The sequence below is a fragment of the Microcebus murinus genome, chromosome 8, assembly GCF_040939455.1.
Source record: "Microcebus murinus isolate Inina chromosome 8, M.murinus_Inina_mat1.0, whole genome shotgun sequence".
Lineage (NCBI taxonomy): Eukaryota > Metazoa > Chordata > Mammalia > Primates > Cheirogaleidae > Microcebus > Microcebus murinus.
Window position 1 is genome coordinate 88705162 of NC_134111.1, and position 25765 is coordinate 88730926.

The 25765-nt window shown below is 51.2% G+C and overlaps 4 protein-coding genes across 7 annotated transcripts in view; 3 read left to right on the forward strand and 1 right to left on the reverse strand.

Moving 5' to 3' along the window:
- Window positions 1-12019, forward strand: part of ARPC2 (actin related protein 2/3 complex subunit 2) — a 30428-nt gene extending 18409 nt beyond the window's left edge. The window contains exons 7-11 of the mRNA XM_012740231.3: window positions 1264-1357; window positions 6541-6667; window positions 8185-8285; window positions 8637-8737; window positions 11560-12019. Coding sequence (XP_012595685.1) covers window positions 1264-1357; window positions 6541-6667; window positions 8185-8285; window positions 8637-8737; window positions 11560-11584 — 448 coding nt within the window. The 3' untranslated portion in view covers window positions 11585-12019. The remainder of the gene's footprint in view (window positions 1-1263; window positions 1358-6540; window positions 6668-8184; window positions 8286-8636; window positions 8738-11559) is intronic.
- A 473-nt stretch (window positions 12020-12492) lies between these two features.
- On the forward strand, window positions 12493-18681 carry GPBAR1 (G protein-coupled bile acid receptor 1). The gene is made up of 2 exons (XM_012740230.2): window positions 12493-15912; window positions 17453-18681. Exon 2 carries the CDS (start codon window positions 17498-17500, stop codon window positions 18479-18481), a length of 984 nt encoding a protein of 327 aa, XP_012595684.2. The 5' UTR covers window positions 12493-15912; window positions 17453-17497; the 3' UTR covers window positions 18482-18681.
- Window positions 18682-19221: 540 nt separating this feature from the next.
- On the reverse strand, window positions 19222-24332 carry AAMP (angio associated migratory cell protein). Of its 3 annotated transcripts, none has more exons than XM_012740221.2 (11): window positions 24102-24332; window positions 23484-23642; window positions 22697-22816; window positions 22004-22143; window positions 21602-21746; window positions 21215-21298; window positions 20984-21099; window positions 20730-20833; window positions 20487-20577; window positions 20140-20294; window positions 19222-19705 (listed from the first exon to the last, which is right to left on the reverse strand). In XM_012740221.2, the coding sequence occupies exons 1-11, from the start codon at window positions 24220-24222 to the stop codon at window positions 19630-19632; spliced, it is 1311 nt and encodes a 436-aa protein (XP_012595675.1). In that variant the 5' UTR covers window positions 24223-24332; the 3' UTR covers window positions 19222-19629. The 3 variants fall into 3 exon arrangements, with proteins under 3 accessions (XP_012595675.1, XP_012595676.1, XP_075862057.1); XM_012740222.2 differs by having other exon boundaries at window positions 23484-23639; window positions 24102-24331; XM_076005942.1 differs by lacking the exon at window positions 23484-23642.
- A 280-nt stretch (window positions 24333-24612) lies between these two features.
- The window catches only part of PNKD (PNKD metallo-beta-lactamase domain containing), a 71171-nt gene continuing 70018 nt past the window's right edge, over window positions 24613-25765 (forward strand). The window contains exons 1-2 of one of the 2 annotated variants that reach the window (XM_012740224.3): window positions 24613-24737; window positions 25491-25659. In XM_012740224.3, the coding sequence (XP_012595678.1) occupies window positions 24671-24737; window positions 25491-25659 (236 nt within the window). In that variant the 5' untranslated portion in view covers window positions 24613-24670. The remainder of the gene's footprint in view (window positions 24738-25490; window positions 25660-25765) is intronic. The other variant, XM_012740227.3, reaches the window with a different exon arrangement.

Below are 25765 nucleotides of genomic sequence, written 5' to 3' on the forward strand. Positions count from 1 at the left end.
AGAGAATCTAATGCTTTCTATTAAGGCACCTGTCGGCTGGGTGCAATGGCTCACGCCTGTAATCCTAGCACTCTGGGAGGCCGAGGCCGGTTGGATTGCTCAAGGCCAGGAATTCAAAACCAGCCTGAGCAAGAGTAAGACCCCGTCTCTACTAAAAATAGAAAGAAAATTAATTGACCAACTAAAAATATATAGAAAAAAATTAGCTGGGCATGGTGGCGCATGTCTATAGTCCCAGCTACTCGGGAGGCTGAGGCAGTGGGATCGCCTGAGCCCAGGAGTTTGAGGTCGCTGTGAGCTAGGCTGACACCACAGCACTCTAGCCAGGGCAACAGAGTGAGACTCTGTCTCAAAAAAAAAAAAAAAAGTCATCTGTCCCCAACCTTTTTGATATCAGGGACCAGTTTCGTGGAAGACAATTTTTCCATGGATGGGGGTGTGGGAGGAGCTCTGCGTCTCAGTCCCTTACAGGCCACAGGGGGTTGGGAACTGCAGCTTTAAGGCACCACTCACTATTCTAAGTCCTCTTTAAGAGTATAGCCTGGATCAGGAGGCAGACGGTTGACCTTAGGTTCTGTGTTATTGCAACTCTTAGATTATCTACATACTATGAGTCTCATAGTATATAAAGAAAATTTTAAAAAGTGGAGTTCTGGGAATCACTCTTTTCCATGTCATACTATATATACACAAGTTAATAAAATCTACTTTTGATAATTTCCATCTCCTGCCTCTCTCTTAGGACATGCTTTTTTTTTTTTTTTTTTTTTTTTGAGACAGAGTCTCACTTTGTTTCCCAGGCTAGAGTGAGTGCCGTGGCATCAGCCTAGCTCACAGCAACCTCAATCTCCTGGGCTCAAGCAATCCTACTGCCTCAGCCTCTGGAGTAGCTGGGACTACAGGCATGTGCCACCATGCCCGGCTAATTTTTTGTATATATATTTTTAGTTGGTCAATTAATTTCTTTCTATTTTTTTGGTAGAGACGGGGTCTCGCTCAGGCTGGTTTTGAACTCCTGACCTTGAGCAATCCGCCCACCTCGGCCTCCCAGAATGCTAGGATTACAGGCGTGAGCCACCGCACCCGGCCAGGACATGCATTTTTTACATTGACTTTGTGGACATAAATACTAGTCTCAATTGGCATACCTTTGTTTATGAATTAAGAGATTTATGACTTTAGTCTTCTACTTCATTTGATCAAGTTATTGTCAAAACCCCATTCTGATGCTGTACTTACTCTCATGGGTTTTGTTCCCCTCAGGTATGTTGAGTCCAAAAAGGACAGAGTCACGGTAGTCTTCAGCACAGTGTTTAAGGATGACGACGATGTGGTCATTGGAAAGGTGTTTATGCAGGTATGGAGTAGCATGTTGGAGGGAAACCAGGGCATGGTGATTTATACCTTTGCACCAAAACACACCATAATTATAGAAAAGAGAACTAGCAGCTCTATTGATGCAGGAACTTGATGAAGATTTAAATAAACAACCGCCACAGAATTCACTGAATGTTACATTTTTTCATAGTGGTTCTAGTCTTTTGCAGGACAGGACTAGAAGAATTGAGTATTATACATACTACCTATGACTGAGTATCAAGTATCCTCCTACCATGGGGTCTTTGATCTAAAGCTTGGTTGAGATTCCTACCCTTTTGTATTTCCTCAGATTTCTAGTAAGGTCTACTCTTGCCTTGGTTTAGTCGTAAGGTCTTTCCAGAGTGGAGTCTATAGCAAATTCTTAGGTAGTAGATAATGTGTTATTGGGTGGAATTGTTGACCTAACCAGAGGAGAGACTGGGCATGAGTTGGGATGAGTCACCATAGAGTGCTTCGCTCAGAAGCAGCTCATCTTCTAAGAATAATGGGCGTTAACAGGACATTTTGTAACTGTGTTTTTGGTGCAGTTGCACTCAGGTCATCAGACACCCATTGTGGCTTTTTGTCATGCCGTCTGCTAGCCAATTGGTTGCTGGCTCTAGGATATAAGAGAGTTTGTTGGTTGGGATGGTATCCAGGCTGGTTTCTTTTGAGATGGCTCAGCATTCAAAATCTAGTACAGTGATTAAATTCTTCAAAAACTTTAATCCTTTATTCTGTTCTTGGCAGAGTGATGAAGATTTTTAAACTCTGAGACAGAATTTCTTTTGCAAAGTAGGGTTGAAAGACAGCTGTGCTTAACAGTGAGGATACTTTATGTGTAGCCTTCTAAGTGGCTAGGGAGATCTTCAAAAATGAGATATCCTCAATTTGACCCATCTCCAGTGGCTTTTTGTGTTGTGGCTAATTAATCAGAAACTCTAGTTTAGGAGTCCCTATACAGAAAAATTGGAATATTGACACCTTAGCATTTGCAGGTACTGAACTTGATGAAAAAATATACATATATAGATACATATCTCTTGAATCCTAAAAGTAAGCCTCTAGACAGGCACTTCATGTGTTTTTATGCAGAATTGACAAGGGATGGCTGGGTGTGGTGGCTCACGCCTATAATCCTAGCACTCTGAGAGGCCGAGGCGGGCGGATTGCTCGAGGTTGGGAGTTTGAAACCAGCCTGAGCCAGACCCCGTCTCCACTAAAAATAGAAAGAAATTAATTGACCAACTAAAATATATATACAAAAAATTAGCTGGGCATGGTGGTGTATGCCTGTAGTCCCAGCTACTTGGGAGGCTGAGGCAGGAGGATTGCTTGAGCCCAGGATATGAGATTGCTGTGAGCTAGGCTGACGCCACGGCACTCACTCTAGCCAGGGCAACAAAATGAGACTGTCTCAAAAAAAAAAAAAAAAAAGGCCGGGCGCGGTGGCTCACGCCTGTAATCCTAGCTCTCTGGGAGGCCGAGGCGGGCGGATTGCTTGAGGTCAGGAGTTCAAAACCAGCCTGAGCAAGAGCAAGACCCCGTCTCTACTATAAATAGAAAGAAATTAATTGGCCAACTGATATATATATGTAAAAAATTAGCCGGGCATGGTGGCACATGCCTGTAGTCCCAGCTACTCGGGAGGCTGAGGCAGTAGGATCTCTTGAGCCCAGGAGTTTGAGGTTGCTGTGAGCTAGGCTGACGCCACGGCACTCACTCTAGCCTGGACAGCAAAGTGAGACTCTGTCTCAAAAAAAAAAAAAAAAAAAAAAATTGACAAGGGATAACTGCAGTAGCTCAGAAATTGGGTGAAATCCAGACTGACAGACTAATTTTAAAAGCTATGAAGTGCATATTTAGATTTGGCTGGTTTTTTACCAGTCTTCCATTTTATTCCAGGAAACAAGTTATTTTTATACTTTAAACAGATCTTATCTTAGGGAATTTACTGGAGATTTGTTCCTTAGGAGAATTTTTGAGTGGGTGGGTTGAGACAGGGTCTCACTTTGTTGCCTGAGCCAGAGTGCAGTGCGGGCATCATAGCTCACTGCAACCTCACAGTCCTGGCCTCAAGTGATCCTCCTGCCTCAGCCTCCTGAGTAGCTGAGACTACAAGTGAGCACCACTGTGTCTGGCTAATTTTTCTATTTGTTTGTAGAGATGAGGTCTCACTTTTACTCAGGCTGGCCTCAGACTCCTAACCTCAAGTGATCCTCCCTCCTCCGCCTCCAAAGTGCTAGGTTTACAGGCATGCACCACTGTGCCTGGCTTTTGCATATGAATTTAAACTCCTCCCTCAAGGTACCTGTGGTTGGACACTTAATCTAAAAGTGAAAACAAAGCCTCTTTTCCATTTTTGCATTAACAGTGTTTCTGGTTAGCGACTCTCCTAACCAGAGTACAGTGCGTGCCAGATGGTGTCTAGGAACATGAAAAGGCTGTGCTCAGAAAGTCTTCTGCCCTGCCACCCTTTCTAAATTTGGAGGCTGGACTACTTTAGAAAACTAGACCTTTGCTGGGGTTTTTCCCCAAAGTAAATTGTTTTGTCCTGGGCCTAGAATTTTAAATTTCTAGGAGAAAGGAGACTGGTGGATGCCTGGCAGAGAAAGTCATACCCTAGGAACATTGAAGTTCCTCATGGTTACTAATGTGCTTGCTGTGGGCCTTTGTGGACTTCCCCTGCCAGCATGCACATCCCCTGATCAGCGTACATGTCCTGCCCTGGTCATTTGGCAGGCGGGCTCTGAGGGATACTTAAGTTACTACCTTTAGGAGAAAGGGAGTTTATTCCTCACGCACATCGGTGTCCTCCTGCTAGGGTTGGTGTATTATGACTGTAGGCATGCCAACTGACTGCTGGAGAAAGTCTGGTAGATGGCATCATGTTAGCACTCAGTCCATGAAAAGCAATAGGTCCAGCAGTTACACTTTTGGAGATCAGCTTATAATGAACCAGAATTCTTTTCATATCATAAGGTCCTAAAGTCAAGCTAATAACTAAGTAACTTAGAAAAGTTAAATGGAAACCACTAGTTTCTATATGTTCAGGATCAAGATTTATGCAATCTGCCTCTTAGGCAGTTATGAAGATGTTATTTTGAGGGCCCTTTATATCTGTTTGCATGTTTGTATCCATAGGATGTTTTCCTGCACTGGAAGCACTGAGCTTCTGGTAGCAATTATGTAAAAGTCCATGTTTCCATATGCAGAACTGATAAAATGCTAGTAAGTCACCACAGTTTACAAACAACCCCCATTTTGTCGTAAACACATGTACCTGTGAATTAGAGCCATAAAGACAATTAATAAACAAAAAAAATATGCAGGTAGTTATTTATCTGTTCTGTTTGATCATCTGAGGCTGAAGAATAAAACCAATAAAAGTTAGAAACCTTCCTAATCCCTTTGTAGAATAAAAGATGTTTTCTAGAGAAGGGCAATTTCAAAAGCTTTGCTTTGGGGATTCCCATTTGGTATGATCTTGACTCCTTCCTTTCCTCCCCAGCTATTGGGGAACAAAATGTGTTCAAAAAAGAGCTAACATAACCCAGTTTATGATCATTTATTTTCCACCAACCATTAGAAGCCAAGTAGTGCTTGCTTGATAGGCAGTATGCAAAATAGGTGAAGTCCCAGACTGAGCACTGGGACTTCTCAGGTGTTATCTTTTCCTTTGCCACTAATTGCTGGGGGCTTGCTGGTGAGCATATATTTTTCCTGCCTGCCACTGAAAACAGCCCCTGTTCCTTCTTTACTAAATCAGCTAGGATAGAAGTGCTTTCTTCCACTTAGCAAGCCATGTGATAGACAGTCTCCTTGAAGGACAGAGGAATAGACAGAAAGATGAATAGAATAAAGCAGGATTTGGGCCATGAGGAACTCTTAACTAAAGCTAGGGAAGCCAGATGCCTTAATGAATAGGACAGTGTCATAGTAGAGGTTTGTAGACAAGACATGGCAACTCCAGCAAGAGAGTAGCCACCTGCCCTGGCTGTTGGAGATGGTTTTATGGAGTAGGTAATATTTGAGCAGCAGTGGAAGAGCGCTGCAGACCACACAGTTCTGTCTTGTAGGACAGAGTCCTTGCAAAGCCATCCTTTGGCCATCCTGTAACCATCATCTTGGAAGGCCCACTCAGTGGATGAGGTTTGAATCATCCAGTGTTACTGGCATTGCTAGAAAGTCTAGTTCTGTTCTTGCAAATGGGATTGAGAGAGTTAGAGAGGGAAGCCTTGTCACTTACCTGTTTACATAGGAATGCATGAACTGTAAAAGCCTGAAGTTTAGAAATTGGAACATGGAAAGAATGGCCTGGTTTGTACACCCTCAGTCATTTTTCTGTACTTTGAAAATAGCTATATTTTTGATGAGCTCTTAACAGGATCTCTAAGATTCCTCAGTGAAACAAGACTCATGTAAAGGCCCAGAGCCCAAAGCAAGTGTGATATTCATGAAACTGGAAGAAGGGGCTGGAGGTGAACGATGAAAAATTGATTAACTCGTAAGGGACATAGGTAGGAGTTAAGACTTCAGTTAAAGATAACAGCACTTAAATTTAGCCAGTTTTTTACAATTAATACAATCTCAGCTGTATAAATAATGTTATCACCTATTTTAAGAGAGAGAGAGCTGGGCACAGTGACTCACACCTGTAATCCCAGCACTTTGTGGGCTGAAGCAGGAGGATCACTTGAGGCCAGCCTGGGCAACATAGTGAGACACCATCTGTGCAAAAAAAATTTTTTAATTAGCCAGGTGTTGGTGGTGTGCACCTGTAGTCCAGCTACTTGGGAGGCTAAGGCAGGAGAATCACTTAAGCCCAGGAGTTTGAGGTTGCTGTGAACTATGATAATGCCACTGCACTCCCATCTGGGTGACAGAATGAGAACCTGTCTCATGAAAAAACAGAGAGAGAAAGAGAAAAGGATTATTAACTTTTTTCATCACATTTTGAAGATCTGACTTATAAGTATTTCGTAGTCTCTCTGTTTTGAATCTGAAGTGCACTGATAGCAGCTGGCACTTGTAATATTCCAGGTTTGGTGTAGTTTCATTTTTAACCATCTGGTTCAGAGGGCTACAAAGGTCACACTGCACAGGGCAAACCCCATAGCATAAGTTGCCGTTGATCTTACACCCGCTTCTCTTCTGGTTGTTTTTGCTTTGTCTTGGCAGGAGTTCAAAGAAGGACGCAGAGCCAGCCACACAGCCCCACAGGTCCTTTTTAGCCACAGGGAACCTCCTCTGGAGCTGAAAGACACAGATGCCGCCGTGGGTGACAACATTGGCTACATCACCTTTGGTGAGCAGGGTGCCTTTGCCACTTTTGTGCTGCTTTATGGAGTTCACACTGCAGAATGCCTGAATCTGCACAGAATCTTGGTTAACATTTTAAGATGGGCAGAAGCAGGCATACTAAATTGTTCCTGTTGCCATTGCTATAATTGTAGGAAGGGTGTCACAGAGCATTAATTACAGAGCAGGCTGTGTGCTATTTTTGTATAGTAATCATTTCATTTTTTTTCCCCATTTTTTCTTAAATCTTAAGGAAAAGTCTTAGGACTGAACTGTGATGTCAGTAGTTAAGCATAGAGCCACGTAAGCATTGCCACACAGCTGGACGGGAGTTCTCTGTCATTCAGCATTTCTTGATTTTTTTGCTTATTAAGCCTGAGCTCCAGCCATGATTGGCGTATTCCAGTTATACGCTGGAGAACTCGAGTCTGCCTTCGCTTGCTCCGGCCTCATGAGCTGCCCGATCAGTGTAGCTGACAATGTGGAAGAGCAGCTCGTCCACGCTCTGCACCTGATGCCACTGGAGGGTCTCCTTTTGTGAAATGTTATGTAATTCACCTCAGTGCTGAATGTGTACCTGTTTTTTGGTGATGAATGAGTTGATTCACCATATTTCATTCAATCTAAGCTGTACATTCTAACAGACTTACAGTCATAAACACCTTAGATGCTTTGAAATGCAGTTATCAACTACTTGGTGTTCATTTCTTTTCAGGCCAGGGCAAACTGACCCAGGAGCCCCAGCCTTTCTTAGGAGGCATTCCTTTTCATTTCGGGAAAGCTTGAGATGCCTCAGGGGATTTTGTGGTTAGTGGGAGCAATGAGTAGAGGGAGTGCGGCAGATAAAGAGGATTCCAAAGCACCAGGGGGAGAAGGGGCTGGTGTGCTCCAGTGCACAGAACTGAGCAGCGACTGCACAGGTCTTCAGGTGGCTGGGCCACACGATGGACTTTGCTCGGCCCCAGCCAGAGGAGCTCCTCCTGCCTGGCCTGCCAAAGGGTTCAGGTCCTTACGCCTTACTGTTTGGTTTTCACAGCAAGAATATGGGATATTCTCTGGCATCTTGTTTCTGTGAAGACTTATTACTTTATGTTTTAGCACCAAGGACCCAGGATAGACAGCCTTATTTCCTAATCTGATTTCTTAGGTAAACTTTCCCAGATAGCCAGAGCATGTCACCGTGTGTTTGCTGAGCTGCAGAGACAGAAGCCAGTAGGCGTGTGGCAGACAGGGGATTGGTTTCAGCATGCACAGCCCCAGAATTGGGGCCTGGGATGAGTGGCCAGGGTCAAACCCTGGTTTTTCCATCACGGGTTCTTCCCTTTGTGCTCATGGGCACATCCCCTGGTTATGCTGTTTATCCTTTCCTTGTGTCAGTAAAACCCTAACAGAGCCCAAGCATGCTGGAACAAGTGTATTGTACTTAAGCATGGAGAGAGTGAGGTTCACTATAGGCTGCTATTTTTCCCAGTCTTTTGGCATTTGTGTTACACCCTGACACCTTGTTTGTGACCCCACCCTCAGTGCTGTTCCCTCGCCACACCAATGCCAGTGCTAGAGACAACACCATCAACCTGATCCACACGTTCCGGGACTACCTGCACTACCACATCAAGTGCTCTAAGGTGAGGGGGCCCGTATCTCACCTCCTGTGCTCTAAGTCTGTCTTCCCAAAAGAGTTCAGAGCCCCTAACAAAAGTTGTTCCTAAATATAGTTCAGGCTGTGGATCTGATTACATAGGTAATTTCAGGGGCTTCAAGAAACCATGGTCTTTGTTCACCAAGCCACTTTCTCCCATGCCTCCCCATAGCAGAGAGATGAACACATCTCCAAATTGTTCACCTTCCTGCTTCCCTGCATGGCCTTGGTCAGGCCCAGGGTGTACCCAAACTTTCCTGATCACATCTCCTAATGAGAGCAAAGCTGTCTTTCTAGAACGTGACTCTGCTTCACCACCTGTTGTGTTTGTTTCCAGGCCTATATTCACACACGTATGCGGGCAAAAACATCTGACTTCCTCAAGGTGCTTAACCGTGCACGTCCAGATGCCGAGAAAAAAGAAATGAAAACAATCACGTAAGTAGGGCAGTACTATAGCAGGGCCACCTACCCCTCCTGAGCTCACCAAGAAGAAAGTAGTGGGTGTTGGTGGCCTGGCCCTCCTGATGTCTGGACAGCAGCTACATGTGAGGCCAGCAGGTCTGGGCGGATAGACTGAAGATGGGAGTAACATGTTTTTCACTCCTGAATGGGCTAGGAAAAAAGCAAGGGACCTTTTTACCAAGAATTCATAGGCTCTTTGGGCCTGAGTTGAGAGGTTGTTCTTGCCCTTCTTGTGGTCTTCCTGGAGAAATTGAGCAAGTTGCTTTAGGATATTTAGTTGAGTAAATAAGCCTGGAACCACCTTTCAAGTGTTCTTCTTCCTGGTCATCTTCTCAGCAGAAAGTTTGCATGAAGAGGAAGATCTTTATCAGGGGTGGAAATGATGAGTAGAATTCTAAACGGTCTATGGCTCTGAGTGGCAGAGAGGCCAGCATGGTCTGGAGCCGAGAGAGTTGTGTCTTTGTGCAAGGTGCTAGTTCTTGGTTCCCCATCCATCTTATGAGATTTAGGCAATCCTGTTCACAAGATAAGGTCATATGTGCTCGTGTGCTGTCGTTTGTGCCCTTTGAACTAAAGGTCTTGAGGTAAACTAAGTCTCCTCGCCTAGCCATTGTATTTGCCAACACCCAGTACTCCTGGGGCAAACATTGGTGTAGGCTGGTATGCATGGGCTTCGAAGCTCCCTCACCTGGCCTGTGACGCAGCTTCCACCAAGTTAGTTTCTGCTGCCATTTGAAAGGATGTGGGTACCTGAGCAATAGGTGAGGCTTTTTCTGTCCCAGAAACGTCAAACACTTACACAAAGAAAGTTAAGTCACCCCTGACTTCTTTAGGCAGAGGCTTTCTTGTATCTGCTGTGTCTGCCACCGAGAGCCGAAGCAATGGTCTTCAGTCTAGACAGATTCTCTGCTCAGAGACAGGTGCCCCAATGCCATGCAATGAAATGGCAGCATTATTTCTTCTATTCTGCAGCTTCTTGGCAGATCCTAAGCTGGGCAAAGAGACCAACCAGGTGGATTGGGCAGGTGAAGGGGTGTGCCCTGGAACACATGTACTCTCGCTGCCCCCCAGCACCTGGTCTTCTTCCTGGCATCTGCAATTTCCCTTTCCCTGCTTGCCCTTCATGGGGTGCTTTTCTCACCAGGTACCACTTTAATGACTTCAGGTGTGAGGCAGCCAATTTCATACTGCTTTCACCCATAGAGAGAAGCAGTTTAGTAGATGCCAGGAGGTGAGTTGGGTGGCCTGTCACAACCAGACTGGAAGGCTGTGTATCGGAATAGTCCCAAGGCTGCCTGTGTCACCCTTCAGCCCCGGTAACTGCTTATCCAATCAGAAGGAAGGCCCACTAAGCGGCCACTGCCTTATTCCACCGCCAGCTGACAGTCTTGGGCAGGGGTCCTCAAACTTTTTAAACGGGGCCAGTTCACTGTCCCTCAAACCATTGGAGGGCCGGACTATAGTTTAAAAAAAACTGTGAACAAATTCCTATGCAGACTGCATATATCTTATTTTGAAGTAAAAAAACAAACAGGCAAACACACCTGCATTGTGGCCCACGAGCCGTAGTTTAAGGACGCCTGGTCTTGGGGGTCGCTGCCAAGTGAATGCAGTTGAATGGTGGACAAGGGTGGCTGCCTGACCTGGGGAAAGAATGAATCCATGAAATGAACAAATCATCCATAAACCACCATAAACCATAAATCATCCATAAACCTGGGACTTAAAAGACCAGCTCTGCCTTCATCTGTTCTGTGACCTCTCTTTGGCAGAATTGGGCCCCAGAAAGGAGAAGCGGGATGCAGACAACTGCATCCACCCTGAAACCCAGATTGTGTTACTAATGGCGGGTAGGAGTTAAGTGGCTCAGCTGTGAGCAGGAGAAGCTGGGACCTCCACACGACAGAGCAGGAGGAGTCTGCAGAAGCGTGGACAGGGTGTAATAGGGTGGTGGGCCCACCCTGAGAAACAGGGCCCTGGATCAACAGCTGACCATCAGAGTCAGCACCCCTCAGTGTGCTGCCCAGAATTAAACAGGAGCTTTTCATTTGAGGGGAAGGGTAATAAATTGTACCTTCATTTTACAGTGGGTGGGTGAGATATTCAGGGCAGTAAAGATGTAGTGCCCTTGTTTGTTTGTTTTTTTGTTTTGTTTTTGCCCTGATTTCCTATAGTTCTCAACTCAAGCTTCCAGGCTGTTTTACCACATATCCTTGGGTACCAGTTTACAGGCTGTCTTTGGGAACCAGCTGGCCCTTCTGGAGAAATCTGGGTAGAACAGGACGCCTTGACTCAGGAGTCTAGAACCAGACAATATGTGTTCTATAAGCCAGACTGTAGTCAGCACATGGTGACAAAAATGCCTTTAACCTTGGAGATTTTGAGGATTCCTTTGAACCTCTTGTCCCCATGGCGAAAGCTAAGGAAGTGCCATGTGGGACCCCTGAAAGGTAGACAGTTGAGTCCAGTATGAAATTCAGGTACATCTAGGCCATCCAGAAATTGTAGATGGGTGATTCTCCTATTTAACATGGTTCATTTATTGTCTCTATGTGCTTAACACAGATATTCCCTGGTACCCCAAAGTATTCGATAGGAGGGAAGAGATGATGAAACCATTCTCTGAAAACTGGATCTTAGCCCGTGCGTGCCCTGTGGTTCCAGCACCTTTGCCTAAGGAATCTAGTACTTTCCACCTCTTGGTGTTTCTTTGGGATACCATCTAGTCCAGGAGTATGGGGTGGGAGGAAAGGGCAGCTGGAAACTGACCTTCACATTTCTCTCTCCTTTCGAAGGGGGAAGACGTTTTCATCCCGCTAACTCCTGGGAATAAGAGGAGGAAGCAGCTGGCAACTGAAGGCTGGAACACTTGCTACTGGATAATCGTAGCTTTTAATGTTGCACCTCTTCAGGTTCTTAAGGGATTCTCCATTTTGGTTCCATTTTGTACACGTTTGGAAAATAATCTGCAGAAACGAGCTGTGCTTGCAAGGACTTCATAGTTCCCAAGAATTAAAAAAAAAAAAAAAAAGAATTCCACTTGATCAACTTAATTCCTTTTCTTTATCTTCCTTCCCTCACTCCCCTTCCCTCCCACCCTCTTTTCCAGGCTGTTTCGCTTTGCAATATGTTACTGGTAATGAGTTGCAGGATAATGCAGTCTTAACTTGTTTTCTCCTAAGTATTTGAGTTCAAAACTCCTATATCTAAAGAAATACGGTTGGGGTCATTAATAAAGAAAATCTTTCTATCTTACATGAGAATTTGCTGGGTTTCTGGACTATGAATCCAAAAAAGACAGAAGAGGGGAAGAACAATACACTTGCATTGCCCTTGGACCTGCAAACCTGAGCTAGAAACTAGCCTTCGGTTCAGGAGCGTATCAGACCTAGATCCTTACCCCCTAGAGGAGAGAATGACTGGCCAGTGAGCTATAAATAAACTTGAACATGCTTCCTATAAAGCTTGGTCCCTGAAACTGCCTGGCTGCTCTTGAGTGGCCAGGAAGCTTCCCAATGACAGGCAAATTAAAGTGTTTTCTGATTTATTCCTTTATTGTGAATGATGTATAGCTTTTCCCAAAATGTATACCTCCATATGTGTGGTTCTACAGGACATTGGTGAGTATTTTTTTTTTTCCATTGGTGAGTATTTAGATGTGAATATGATGCAAACTAACTGGCCACATTTCCTCTAGCTTTTTTTGGGGGGGGGGGGGGGGTTTTTGAGGCAGAGTCTCACTCTGTTGCCCTGGCTATAGTACCAGGGTGTCAGCCTAGCTCACAGCAACCTCAAACTCCTGGGCTCAAGCGATCCTCCTGCCTCAGCCTCCCGAGTAGCTGGGACTACAGGCATGTGCCACCATGCCCGGCTAATTTTCTCTATATATTTTTAGTTGTCCAGCTAATTTCTTTCTATTTTTAGTAGAGACGGGGTCTCGCTCTTGCTCAGGCTGGTTTCGAACTCCTGACCTCGAGCAATCCACCCGCCTCAGCCTCCCAGAGTGCTAGGATTACAGGCGTGAGCCACCGGGCCCGGCCCTCACAAGGTTTTTAAAAGGAAAAGAGTAGATGGATGCCTGTCACATCATATGTATTAAAATGCCTATAATTATTTATAATGCCATTTAATAAATCCTTGTTCCCTTTATACACTCAAGAGGATCAGAAGTGACGGGGCTACTGCAGAAGCAAAGTCCAACATAAGCCAAGCCTCATTTTGTTCTTGGGGTTTCCCAGGCCTTCCCTAAGATGGTTGGTATTTTGTATTTTGCCCTACTTGGATGACCCTTACTGCAGGGGTCAGGCAGTGGGAGTCTCCTTGTCTGGATAAACTGGGACCCCGGCAAGCTAAGAACAGGGAGCTTTGGCTGGCAGGAAGTGGAAGAACTGGGTCAGTTGGGGGTTGAAACCAAGGAAAGGAAATGGCCCTAGCTGCCGCATCAGCCTTCTCACGGGAGTTGCTAGAGTTGCCATTACGGTCCTGCATTCTCCTTGGGAGCAGTGCTGCTGGGCCCTTGGCCCCACAGCTCCTGAGGCCTAAGCCAAGAGCCTGGATCTACTACTATGGTGGTGATTTGGGGTTCAAGCAGTGCTGCCCCCTCTGGGGATTGCTAAAAAGCACTGCGATTTCCTTGGCTCCTAGGGTCAGTATCTGACCCAGACCTTAAGAATCTGATGGTTTAGACGTAACAGGAAAACAGGGTTTCTTCTGCCCCTACAAATGACTCAGAGCTTCCCAAAACCAGGTTTGTGTCCAGAGCCCTTCAGAGGCTCTACAGGGTTCATCTGCTCTTGCCTGTGGGAATGGAGAATACCGCACAGTGGTGCGGGGAGGCCAGCCAGGGTCCAGAAGGCCCTGCCTCCACCAGTCCAGGGCTAGGAGCCGTTGAGTATCACACCCGCCCAGCCCCAAACATCACGGGTCAGCAGAGAGAAATTCAAATACCTGTGAGCACGGAAGTGGACAGAGGAGGCCCAGGCGGATCCTGCGCCAGTTGGATTGATTGGCTGCCCTGAAACAGACTCTACCTCAGAAAGAACTGGGCCCAGGCTGCAGAGTTAGCTGGACAGAGCATCTGAAAACTGCATCTCCGTGGGTGAAGGGGAGAAGCCAGGGGATGAGTCAGCCAGCCCCAAGGCTTTGACAAAGGCGCGGAGAGGAGCTAGATGATCCAGTAAGGCGGAAATGGGGCTGAACGGGGAACAGAACCCAGGCTCCCCAGCTGCCCTCCGCCTAAGTTGCCCCCCCACACGTCATTCCGCACACAATGTTTAGACAGAGCAGCGAAGAAGAAACACAGACATCCTGGGTCCTGCGGGGAGGAGGCCAGGGCTGGGAACGAGAAGGTCTGTTTATTCCTGGCAGTCCCATATCCAAGGAGCCCACACCCATGTGTGTCTGTACCCCAGGCTGAACTCTCCCAGAGCTTCTGACTTCTGCCCAAGCAGGCAGTGCGAGTCCTGGGCCCGGTGCTGGAACCCCGCGGCATCCTGCCCACCGGCTCCCTGCAGGCTGGGTCTGAGGGTTACACGCTTTCCTCTTCCCATTTTTTGCCTTAGTGGGAGTCTTGCCTCTCCAGGCCCCCTGACTGGCTGTGCAGGGCTGGCAGAGCCAGACTCCTAAGGCCTGCATTCCTTCAGGCCCTGGTCTCCCCAGGGAGTACTGAAGTCCCCTGGCTCTGTCATCTGTTGCTCTTCAGCCGGGAAGTTTTTCCTAATGCCTCACCTCCAGCTTTCTTGCTACAGTGTCTGGCTGTTCCCTCCCATTTTCTGGCCTTAAAGGAGTGTGGCCAGGCTTCTCTCCCCCTCTCCCCAAAGCTGCAGTTGATACAAAGTGGAAATCAGAGCCCCACACCTCCTGGCTTCCTATCCTTGAACTTGCCCTTCCCTTTCACTGCACCTACTTTTCTCGGTTTCCCGCTGGAGCAAAACTGTCATTCCTCTTGCTTTTGATAGGCTCCCTATCTGCCTTCCTCAACAAAGGTATTTCTTAGAGGCGACAGGTGCAGAAAAAGGCAGAAATCCTAATACTGTTAATAATAGCTACCTGTCATTGCGTGCCTGTGTGCCAAGTGCTGCGCGCCAGGTCCTTGTCGTACATTAACCTTGTTTGGTCTCACAATAGGTAAGGACAATTATGAGTCCCATTTTACAGATGAGGAAACTAAGGCAAGAGAACTTCAGTAATTTGCCTAAGTTCACGCAGCTAAAAAAAAAAAAAAAAAGATCCTGGACAGCTCTGAATCCAACACTGGCTCATGCCTCTTAATCATCGTGGAAGGGAAGGAGAGACAACCCCCCCATCGAAGTGTCAAGCACGCGGTGTACGCGGTTACATGTTATCCCATGGCATTCCCGACAACAACCTCTAGAGGTGGTTTTTCTTGTTCCTGTTTTATGTAGGGGAAACTGAGGGCCAGCAGTAGCTTGCCCAAGGTCACATCCCCAGAGCCCTTGGTACCTCATAGCCCGGAACCTAGAAAGTAATAGTTACGGAAAGTGTGGAATGGCCAGATTCGGGAAGGCAGGGCTGGCCCATCAGGTGATGGGACGGGGCCAGTGAAGACCCTCAGGCCCCCAAACCCTCCCCCCTGCTGTCATCGCGCACACCACCTGTAGCTGCTGTAGCTCTGCGGTTTAAAGCTTATAAATGTAAATGTATTAACTGAAGCAGGAAGTGGGGAAGGGTAGACTAAGTCATTATTATTCATGAACTAGAATGCGTTTGTCAGATTCGCTGGGCACTAGCGGTGAGAGGGCTCCAAGCTGAAGTAGGGAAGCCACCACCTAGGTGGCAAGGTGTGTCCAGTTGGCTAGGGGTCGGAGGAGGAGGCACTCACAGAAGGATTTGTGGGGCAAGGGGTTGCTGCAGCTCAGGATGTGCCAGGTCCCACCCCCAGAGGCGGGGCCAGCACCCAGCCCTGGCTGCCGCTACTCCATCCCTCCGGGAACCCAGGCAGGCGGCAGAACCTGGGCAGGCGAGCCCGGTCCAGACGGCTGTTCCCACAGAGCAGAGGCACCGTTTGCTGGCCAGCCAGGACACCAGACACGGTGTGAAGCCCTGCAGGGATGGCTGCAGCAACTCCTGGCCACTGAGGAAAGCCCAGGCTGGAAGCTAGGCAGGCAACACCTGTCCCCAACAGCCATGTGAGTAGCTACTCCCCATCCTGCTGGGCTACCCCTCAAGACCTCAGCCCCAGATCCTGGAGAGGCCACTGCACCCAGTCCAAGCCACCAGCCCCTGGGGGTGTGAGGGTGACAAAGCCAGCATCCCTCTGAGAAGTCACACCAGCAGGCTGCTCCCTGCCTTCTCACCGCCCTGGTGGAGGTGGGGTGGAGACAACCACGCCAGGCTAGAGCTAGGAGCTCCGGCCCGTGCCAGGTTTGGGGGAACAGACCCTGAATCTCATGGGGTTTAAGAAAGATTGTGGTGCAAGGAGGAAGAGGAACAGAAACTGAGGGCCTCTGGAAAAGGAAAGATGTCCCAGGTGGACAGCACAGGGGACATTGAGGAAGAGGAACCAGGGGCTGAGGTCAGGAGAAAGGGACCCAGGGGTACAGGGACTCAGAGGTTGGGGTTAGCACACTGAGGAACTTGAGAATGGAGGGAAGCATCTTCCTCTCTACTCAGAGTGGCCGTGGGGCCCTGGTCCTCTGACCCGGAGAGGGTGAGGAGTAGGAATCCTTTCCTTATTGACTTTAATCCTAGCAACAGCAGCTGCTCCCCTGCTGACAGAAGCAGGAGCTCCCACAGGACCCAGGACCCCTCCCCCTGTCCCCAGGATGGGGCTGCAGGGCCATGGCACTGGAGGACTGAGACCAAGGAGTGAAGGGAAGGGGAGCACAGGAACAGATCAGAGCCACAGAGGCGAGGCCTTGCCCCCTGGCTCCTCCTCCCTGTCTCTGGGCTCAGCTTCAGGCTCTGGGGGTGTTGAGGGTCATCTCCTTGCTGCTGGCATCTCCACAGTCACTGCCAAGCGTCCCTTCCCCTCCTCTCCTCCCTCCAGTTCCCAGGAAGGGCCCTGTTGCTAGTGTGGAGCAGACGAGTCAAGTTTATGGGCTGGAAGTCCTACCCGGAGGCTGCTCACTGAACCGTAATGGGCCACAAGGACAGATGGGGGGAGGAGTGCAGGGGACAGGGCACCCCAGTTGTGCCCCAGACCTGGCCCAAAGGAGCCTCTCCCCTGATGACTGGCTAGAAGACCACTGCACGCTGGCCAGACTTGTCCTCTCTTTTGGTTCCTGTAGAGGCCACCCAGGTGGAGGCCGGGATGCACGCTCCTCTCTGCTGCACGCCGGGGGCCGGCCGCGCTGCCTTGCAGTCTAAACAGAGGCAGAAACGCACTGCCCGGGGAGGCCAGACAGAGAGCAGAAATGGGTGGCGCTGGCCTGGTGGGGACTGTTTTGAGGGCAACCACCAGTAAGCTCTGCTGGCTGCTACCTTACAGGCGTGTTACCAGACCTGATTTTTCAAGAGAAACCAAAAATATGAATTTTATATAAATTTTTAATTGGCAATTAATTGAAAAATATGTATATCAGCAAATAGGATATGGCCCCCAGCCCGTGGATCTGCACCCTCTGGATCTGCACCCTCTGGATCTGCACCCTCTGGATTCACGTGCAGTCCCCACCAGGACAGCAACCTGCACCCCATCCTAACTCTGGCGCCCCATCCTCCACGCAGGCATGCTGGCTGCTGCACCAGGCCCGCTCCATCCCCAGGCCCAAGATGACAGCCAACAGCACTGAGGAATGGCCCAACCCTGTTTCCAAGGGGGCTCTGGGGCTCTCCCTAGCCCTGGCAAGCCTCATCGTTGCTGCCAACCTGCTCCTGGCCCTGGGCATCGCCTGTGACCACCGTCTGCGCAGCCCACCTGCTGGCTGCTTCTTCCTGAGCCTGCTGCTGGCTGGGCTGCTCACAGGGCTGGCGCTGCCCATGCTGCCAGCACTGTGGAGCCAGAGCCGCCGGGGTTACTGGTCCTGCCTCTTCCTCTACTTGGCTCCCAACTTTTCCTTCCTCTCCCTGCTCGCCAACCTTCTGCTGGTACACGGGGAGCGCTACATGGCAGTGCTGTGGCCACTCCGGCCCCCTGGGAGCACACGGCTGGCCCTGCTCCTCACCTGGGCCAGCCCCCTGTCCTTTGCCAGCCTGCCTGCTCTAGGGTGGAACCACTGGACGCCTGGCACCAACTGCAGCTCCCAGGCTGTCTTCCCAGCCCCCTACCTCTACCTGGAAACCTATGGGCTCCTGCTGCCCGCCGTGGGTGCTGCTGCCCTCCTCTCTGCCTGCGTGCTGGTCGCCGCCCACCGCCAGCTGCAGGACATCCGCCGGCTGGAGCGGGCAGTGAACCGTGACGTGCCTTCAGCCCTGGCCCGGGCCCTCACCTGGAGGCAGGCAAGGGCACAGGCAGGAGCCACGCTGCTCTTCGTGCTGTGCTGGGGGCCCTACGTGGCTACCCTGCTCCTCTCGGTCCTGGCCTACGAGCAACGCCCACCGCTGGGGCCTGGAACGCTGTTGTCCCTCCTCTCACTGGGCAGTGCCAGTGCAGCAGCCGTGCCTGTGGCCATGGGGCTGGGTGATCAGCGCTACACAGCCCCCTGGAGGGTGGCTGCACGAAGGTGCCTGCAGAGGCTACAGGGAAGGGCCTCCCAGGGCAGGCCGGGCCCCAACACTGCCTACCACACCAGCAGTGTCGACCTGGACTTGAACTAGGGGAAGGGCCTCTGCTGACCCTACAAGAGCATCCATCCAACTCAGCCAAGCCTGTCTGGTCCACATTTCTCTGGGTCAGAGACCCTGCCCCATCTGACCCCTCCCTGACCAAATAAAGGCCGTTTATGGTTACTTCACTCCATTATCTCAGAAAGGGAGAGGCAGGTAGACCCCACTATGGAAAGAACCTTAAAGACAGACATGTGGCCGGACGCGGTGGCGCGCGCCTGTAGTCCCAGCTACTCGGGAGGCTGAGACGGGAGGATCGCTTGAGCCCAGGAGTTCTGGGCTGTAGTGCGCTATGCCGATCGGGTGTCCGCACTAAGTTCGGCATCAATATGGTGACCTCCCGGGAGCGGGGGACCACCAGGTTGCCTAAGGAGGGGTGAACCGGCCCAGGTCTGAAACGGAGTAAGCTCCGAAAACTCCCGTGCTGATCAGTAGTGGGATCGCGCCTGTGAATAGCCACTGCACTCCAGCCTGGGCAACATAGCGAGACCCCGTCTCTAAAAAAATAAAAAAATAAAAATAAATAAATAAAAAAAAAAAGACAGACATGTGGAGCAAGGGAGATTCTGGCCCAGACAGGCAGTTAATTGTTGGTGCCAACAGACCACTCCTGAGAGAAGGTGAGCTGACATCTTGAAATGGAGCAGATCTGGAGGGGAGCGTCACCCTGACATGGCCCTCACTAGCCCCTCCTTGCTCCCAGCCACCACAAAATCCACACAGACACTGTCTCTGGGAAGTATATTTTATTTACATTTTTAAAATCTGTAACTAGTATCTCTTCCTCCTTTCCACCCCCAGAGACCTGGGAAGGGAAAGAACGGGAACCTCAAATACCTACTCCCCACATACAAACACACACCCCCATGGCTCACACCAGCAAGTGAAAGTGAAAGAGACAGAGGCCTGAACAGCCTCGGAAGGGCTCACCGGGCCTGGGCGAGGGGAAGGGGAGGGGGCCCGGGGCTGGGTCTCTAAAGAGAAGAAAAGGACAGAGAGGGGGCAAGTCAGCTGAAGGGGTTGGAAAGTAGTCCAAGGCCCCCTCCCCTCCTCTTCCCTCTGTACCCTACCGCCTCTGCTGGTGGGGGGACTCCCTTCATCCCCCTCAACACCACACACAGAGGCAGAGGCTGCAGCCATTAACGGTCAGGTCTCTGGACACAAAATACTTTCGCTTTATGGTCTCCTGACGTGGTCACCACCAGGGAGGCATCTCTGTAAACAGAAAGCATGTGGGTGAAGAGACGGGATGACCCGAGGACCAGCCCAAGGCCACCCTAGGGCCTCCTCCAGCTCATCCTCAACGCTAGACCCCAGTGCCTAACACTGTGCTGACACCTCCACGTGGCCAGCAAGGGGATGGAAGGAAAGCCCAGCATGGAGAAGCGCGGAGCTTGGACTTGGACTTGGTCAGGGGAAATGGATCTCAGTCTCCTACCCTATGACTGGGATGCGAGACTCTGGGTAGGTCACTGTCACCCACCGGGGTGGGGGCTGGATCAGCAGTGACAACTCCCTGTTAACCCTCAAGCTTCCCAGTATTCCTGCCTCTCAAGGTGTAACCAGGCCCAGCTTCCCTCAGCGATCCCCTCCCACACCCAAGGACCCTTCCAAATACCGAGAACCCAGCCCTCGCCCCATGCGCTTACTTGCTGAGGGCGAAGTCCAGGATCTCGGCTGTATGGCCCCGGTAGTCAGTGAGCAGGCGGCCGGTCCGGGCGTCCCAGAGGCGCACGATGCCATCCAGGCTGCAGGTGTAAACCACGGCGGTGCCTGCCTCCCACAGCAGCTGCACGATGCCCGACTGCCCCGGGTGTGAAAGACACAGGGTGGAAGTCAGGGTTGGGAGAGTGGAGAGCCATCTGCTCCCAACCCTCACCGAGGGAGAGCCATAGAGAGGGAGCAAACAGGAGCCAGGTCAGGGGCAGATGCCCCCAGAGGCCTGGGCTTCCCTATGGCCACAGCCCGTGGGGAAACTAGCTCCAGCTGTCCATACCTGGTGCTGACACTGATGCCTAAGGGTCTGCGTAGACAGGTCATATATGGCCAAGGTCCCATCTAGGTAACCAACAGCTGCCAGAGGCATCCTGCGCCGAGGAGAACACTGTGAGAACGCACATGCCCTGCCCCTACCCAGGGGCACCTGCCTCTCCCTGGGGCCCCAGCCCAGGCCCCCTCAACAAGCCCCCTCCTCCTCCACTCTGCCCGTCTCTGGGCCAAGGCCCTGGCTCACACTCACACACTGCAGAAGCCCAACGACTCCACCGAGTTGGACTCACTCTCCTCCCCTTCTCCCAGGTTGGGCTGGGAGGCCACCGTCTCGGGTCTGAAAACGCCCACCACCTATAAGTGAGAGAGGATCAGAGGGGGCCTGGAATCTCAGTCTTCTGATAAAGAGAAAGACAGGGGAGGGGAGGCACAGTGAAGAATGAGAAAGAAAGGAGAGAGGATACTGGAGAGCAGAAGGCCCAGCCAGGCTCCAGGTCCACTCACCTTGCCAGTGGTGGCACTGACCAGCTTGGCCTGGCAGTCCACAGAGCCAGTCAGGATCAGGCTGCCATCCTGATTGGTGGCAACGCAGGTGAGAGGGCCCTGGTGACCCTCAGTCCCTAAGGTGGAGCAGAGGGACAAGACAGGTTTCATCCTATCTCCCCTCTAAGACCTGCCCTGGGTTCTCAGCCCCTCCCTAAAGGCCCAGGTTAACACTTCCCCCAGCTCTGATACCTTTCAGTACGTGGATGGGGTTCCCCTGCTTCAGGTCCCAAATCCTGATAGTGCCATCTTCATAGCCGACCACAGCTCTCTTCCCTAAAGGGCCAGAGGCCCAGGTGAAAAGAAGACAGAGAGCACACTCAGACACAACAAGCAAGGGACTGGGGGAAGGGGAGAGGCAGGAAGAGAACAAGGGCGCAGATGCTGCCCAGGGAACACAGATGAGACCAGTTCAGGGCAGGAAGAAGGTGCTGTCAGCTTTGGGCCTGGGAGGTCAGCACTCCCAGGAGCAGGCCTCAGAGTTTGCCAGCTGTGGCCCAGGAGGGAGCTGAAGGAGGTGCCTAACCCCAGTGCCAACCTCTATACCCAGGAAAGGACACTCAAGGGAGCTGCTCTCACCATCCGGGAGGACTCGGCCACAGGTGGCTGGGCAGTTGGGGCCCTGGAAGGTCTTGCAGTCACCATTCGGAACTTTCCACATCCAGGTGTTGCCATCAGCCGTGCCCGCCAGTAGGACAGGTGCCCGAGGGTGCCACTCCATCCACTGGGCAGGGAAAAGAGGCAGCAGGGAGGCCCATCACCCCATCCCACCTAGACGCCTGCCCCACGTGCCCCACCCAAGGTTTCCCTGCTTCTGGGGTCAGCAGGGACTTTCCAGGTAACAAGTACGGACATTCTTGCTGCACCTTGTGATACGCTGGCTTGGAGCTGGCTTGCTCCCACAAAGGTAGGACCGGCCTCCAAGCTCTCAGCCCCCAACCCAAGGCCTCACAGAGTTGGATCCCACTCTGATGATCTCACCTCCAGGTCTCCTGCTTCAAAGGACCAGACCTCCTCCTTGGTGTCTACCTGCCACACTTTCAAGAGGCCACTCATGTCCCCCGTGGCCACTAGGGTAGAGTCATGGCTGAAACCAGCACAAGTCACAGAATCTTTATGGCCTGCAAAGAAAAGTGGGCAGAAAGAGAAACATAACAATAGGATACCGACTGCTGGGGGCACATGATCCCAGTATCTGGCCCCCTGAAAGGACTAGCGAGGAATAAAAGGGACACGGCGTGCTGGCACATGCCTGTAGTCCCAGCCACTTGGGTTCAGGTGACGGAATTCACAGCTGGTCCAAGAAACAAGAGCCCCAGGAATCTCCAGGAGAGACACTGCTGGCCCCCTTCACCCAAGCATATCTCAGGCCGCCTATCTTATCACTTCTGTTCACTCTACACCTCTCCTTAAAACCCACATCCCTCCTCCACCCAACTACTCCTACACCAGTGTCACCTCCCCGTTCCTAGACTCCCTTGGCCAATTAGTGCCTCCGGCTCCTGAGCCTACAAAAGACTATTATATACTCCTCCTTTGTGGCCCTGGGGCCAGCAAAGAGCTGGTACAAAACAGATGTCACAAAACAGAGGCTGTTGGATGCCCCACTGCAGGCCAGCCCCCTAAGATCTCCAAAGGAACATGACCCCCAAAGCCTCTACCCTGGCCCCTCACCTGCACACTCAAAGAGCAGCTCCCCATCGCTGAGCCTCCACACAAAGGCTTTGTCGTCTTCACCCCCTGTCACCGCCAAGGTGTTGGTCTTGGGATCCAGGCTCACACAAAACACAGATGCTGTTCCAAGAGACGGTCCATGGGTAAGGGGACAGAGCTCCTACTGAGGGTTCTGTCCTTCAGAACCTTCAGGCAGCCCCACCCCTTTTCACCCAAAGCAACTTGACTTTCCTTCTGGAAAAGAATCCAAGTCCTTTTAAGATTCAAGAATCAGGCTGTCAGAGAAAGCTTTCCCCCAAACTTGTCAAACTCAAGTCCTTCTCCAGGGCAGATGCCTCCTATGTGCTGCTCCCCTCACCACCCACACTGATGCCCTAGATGAGGAGTTACAGTTCTCAGTATGGGGTACCACCAGGCTGGTGGGTTTCTCACTAAGAAATAGTATTTGAGAAGGTTATTAAAATATGCTCATAAAGGTATCTCTAATTTACACTCAGCTTACTTTCATTATGTCTTATCGAAGATAACTTTTTAAAAGAAAACTAAGACTCAGAGAAGTTAATTACAGCTAGTGGGTAAGAGAGGTAAGATTTGATCATAGGTGTCTCAACAGACTCCAAACCCAAGCTCTCACCCATCCCACCATAATGCACCCTACCTGTGAGCCCCTCCAGGGCAAGGCCAGTATCTTTCCCATTTCTGGGTCCCTCATAGTGCTCTGTCCACAACAGATGTCTAATACATCCCCACTTGGACTGATTTAAGGTGGATCTCATCGGAGACCTACCTGAGTGCAATGCAAAGGTGACCTCGCTATCATCGGGGCCCTCCATGCTCCCAACCACCCCTTCCTGGGGTTCCAGAACCCAGCCCTCCTCGTTGCCCTCTTCCTCTTCTTCCTCTTCCTCAAAGTCCACATCTTCCATCTCCTGGGCCAGATCATCTGCTTTGAGGAGAGGGTTAAAAGATGGGGCTCAGGAGGCGGTAAGAGGGATGGGGAGAAGCGTCAGCAGGCCTGAGGCTGGGTCATGTGGCCAGAGGGTAAGGTGGAGTCAGACACACAGGGTGAAGCAAAGGCGAGAAGCGGCCGGGAGGAGGGGGCGTGTGGGACGGAGGACCAGAGGCCAGGTCTGAGGACCTGCAGCTGGCCAGCGACAGTGCAGGAAGGGAGGGCCTAGGGGATGATGGGAAGGGGGTGTGTGAGGGGAAGGGCCAGAGGAGGCGTCAGGGAACCCCCACCCCGCCAGGCCTGAGAACTAAGTGTGGGGGTTGGGGAGGAGGAGGGAGAAGGATGTTGGTAGGAATGACCGGTGGGGTGTGGAGGAGAGAGGGTAGCAGCAGGGGTCAGAGGCCAGGGGTGAGCGCCTCCTGCCTGCCCCATGGCCTGAGGAACGGCAGTTCTCACCCGGGTCCGGTGGACCGGGATCCAGTTCTACCACCTCGATAATCTCTTCATCACCATGGAAGCTTAGGGTCTCCAGTGGGGGGGTGTCAGCGGCAGCCCCGCTTTCCGATTCGGACTCCATGCGGCGCAAGCGGCCGATCCACTTCTCCGGGCCCAAACGCCTCCCAGAGTCAGCTCTGCGCGACGACGCGGAACTCGAGCCCCTCCTCCCGGGAGGAAGTAGGCGTAGGCGACTCCCCCGCAGGAAGAGCGACGGCCTTTTGGCCACTAGCGATAGGTGTTGGCTGACTGAGCCACCAATCACAGGGCAGAGTTGGAAGACCGGGTCGGGGCGTGGCGGGGAGAACCCAAACTCCGCCCCACCTGACTCCGCCCACAACAGGAGGGAAACAAGCGAGCGTGCGCGCCTCCGGGGTCTCCTGGGAAGAGTAGTTCTCTCGGGTCCGCTCCGCGGGCTTCTGGGAGTTGTAGTTTCTGGCCTGTAGGCAGGACGGAAGGAGCGGGGGAGGCCCCTTACGCAAACTACAATTCCCAGCGGGGAGCGCGGCGCAGGGGGGTGGGATCTGAACATGGCGGCGGTGGTAGCTGCTACGGCGCTGAAGGGCCGGGGGGCGAGAAATGCCCGCGTCCTACGGGGTAAGGAGAGGGACCCCGGGGAGGGCAGGACTGCAGGAAATCCCTTTTCTTTCACATCTCTACCAGCGATAGCAGGGGTCAGGGCTGTCTATTCCTGCCCATACTCCTCTGCAGGATCTTAAAGAATCTGGGGGTGAAAAGATGCTCTCTGGAGGTCACCCAGCCCATCCCCCTGACTTCGGGCTACAAGACACCTCTGGGGTCTTGCTGCAAGAGGGAGACCCAAGGAAGCCTTTTAGACTCCCGCGCTCCAGGTGTTTCACACTCACCGCAGTGCAGAGGAAGAGCCCCGGGCTTCTGGAGGCTTGGGTTCTAGCCCCGGGTAATTAGCAGTTTGACCTTGGGAGAAGTAGTTCGTCTCTCAGGGCTTCAGTTTCCTCTTCTATAAAACGAGGGGATGGAGTAGACTATCTTTAAGCTCCCTTCTAGTGCTAACATTCTGTAGTTTTAAAACCTTTTCCCGGATCTCTTTCATACGTCTCATGTGAGTCCCACTGCAGTCCTTCCGTCCTGTCTTCTGAGATCAAGAACAGCGAATCTCGCCCTCCTGGCACCAGGGTGATGAGCCCGCAGTGACGTGGAAGTTGCTTCCAAAAGTGCCACCTCGATGGCGATTTTCCCATTTCCCTTTGGATTCTCCCTGGCACTGTTACTTCAGACTGCAGTCACTCCCCTTCCTCAGATCTCAACCACTCCTCCCCTTTTTCTTTCTCCTCATCCCCTCTTACTGACCTTCCTTACCTACATCCACAGGGATTCTCTCAGGAGCTACGGCTAACAAGGCTTCCCACAACCGGACCCGGGCACTGCAGAGCCACAGCTCCCCAGAGTGCAAGGAGGAACCTGAGCCCCTATCGCCTGAGCTGGAATACCTTCCCAGAAAGAGGGGCAAGAATCCCATGAAAGCAGTGGGACTAGCCTGGTGAGTTTTAAGTGAGTTTAAGTTGCCCACTAATGGGGATTGGCATGGAGGGGAGGGCAGGACTCAGAAACTTCTCCAAGTTTCAGGTCACAGTGAGTTGAATCCA

Excerpts from the sequence above, each read along its gene's own strand:
- GPBAR1 (XM_012740230.2), top strand. The coding sequence starts at position 17,498 with ATGACAGCCAACAGCACTGAGGAATGGCCCAACCCTGTTTCCAAGGGG.
- AAMP (XM_012740221.2), bottom strand. The coding sequence starts at position 24,222 with ATGGAGTCCGAATCGGAAAGCGGGGCTGCCGCTGACACCCCCCCACTG. Across the intron at positions 21,747-22,003 it reads TTGAAGCAGGAGACCTGGAG|TGGATGGAGTGGCACCCTCG; the intron begins GTGAGATCATCA and ends TTCCCTGCCCAG. Across the intron at positions 20,578-20,729 it reads TCGTTGGGCTTCTGCAGTGT|GATGCCTCTGGCAGCTGTTG; the intron begins GTGAGTGTGAGC and ends TCCTCGGCGCAG.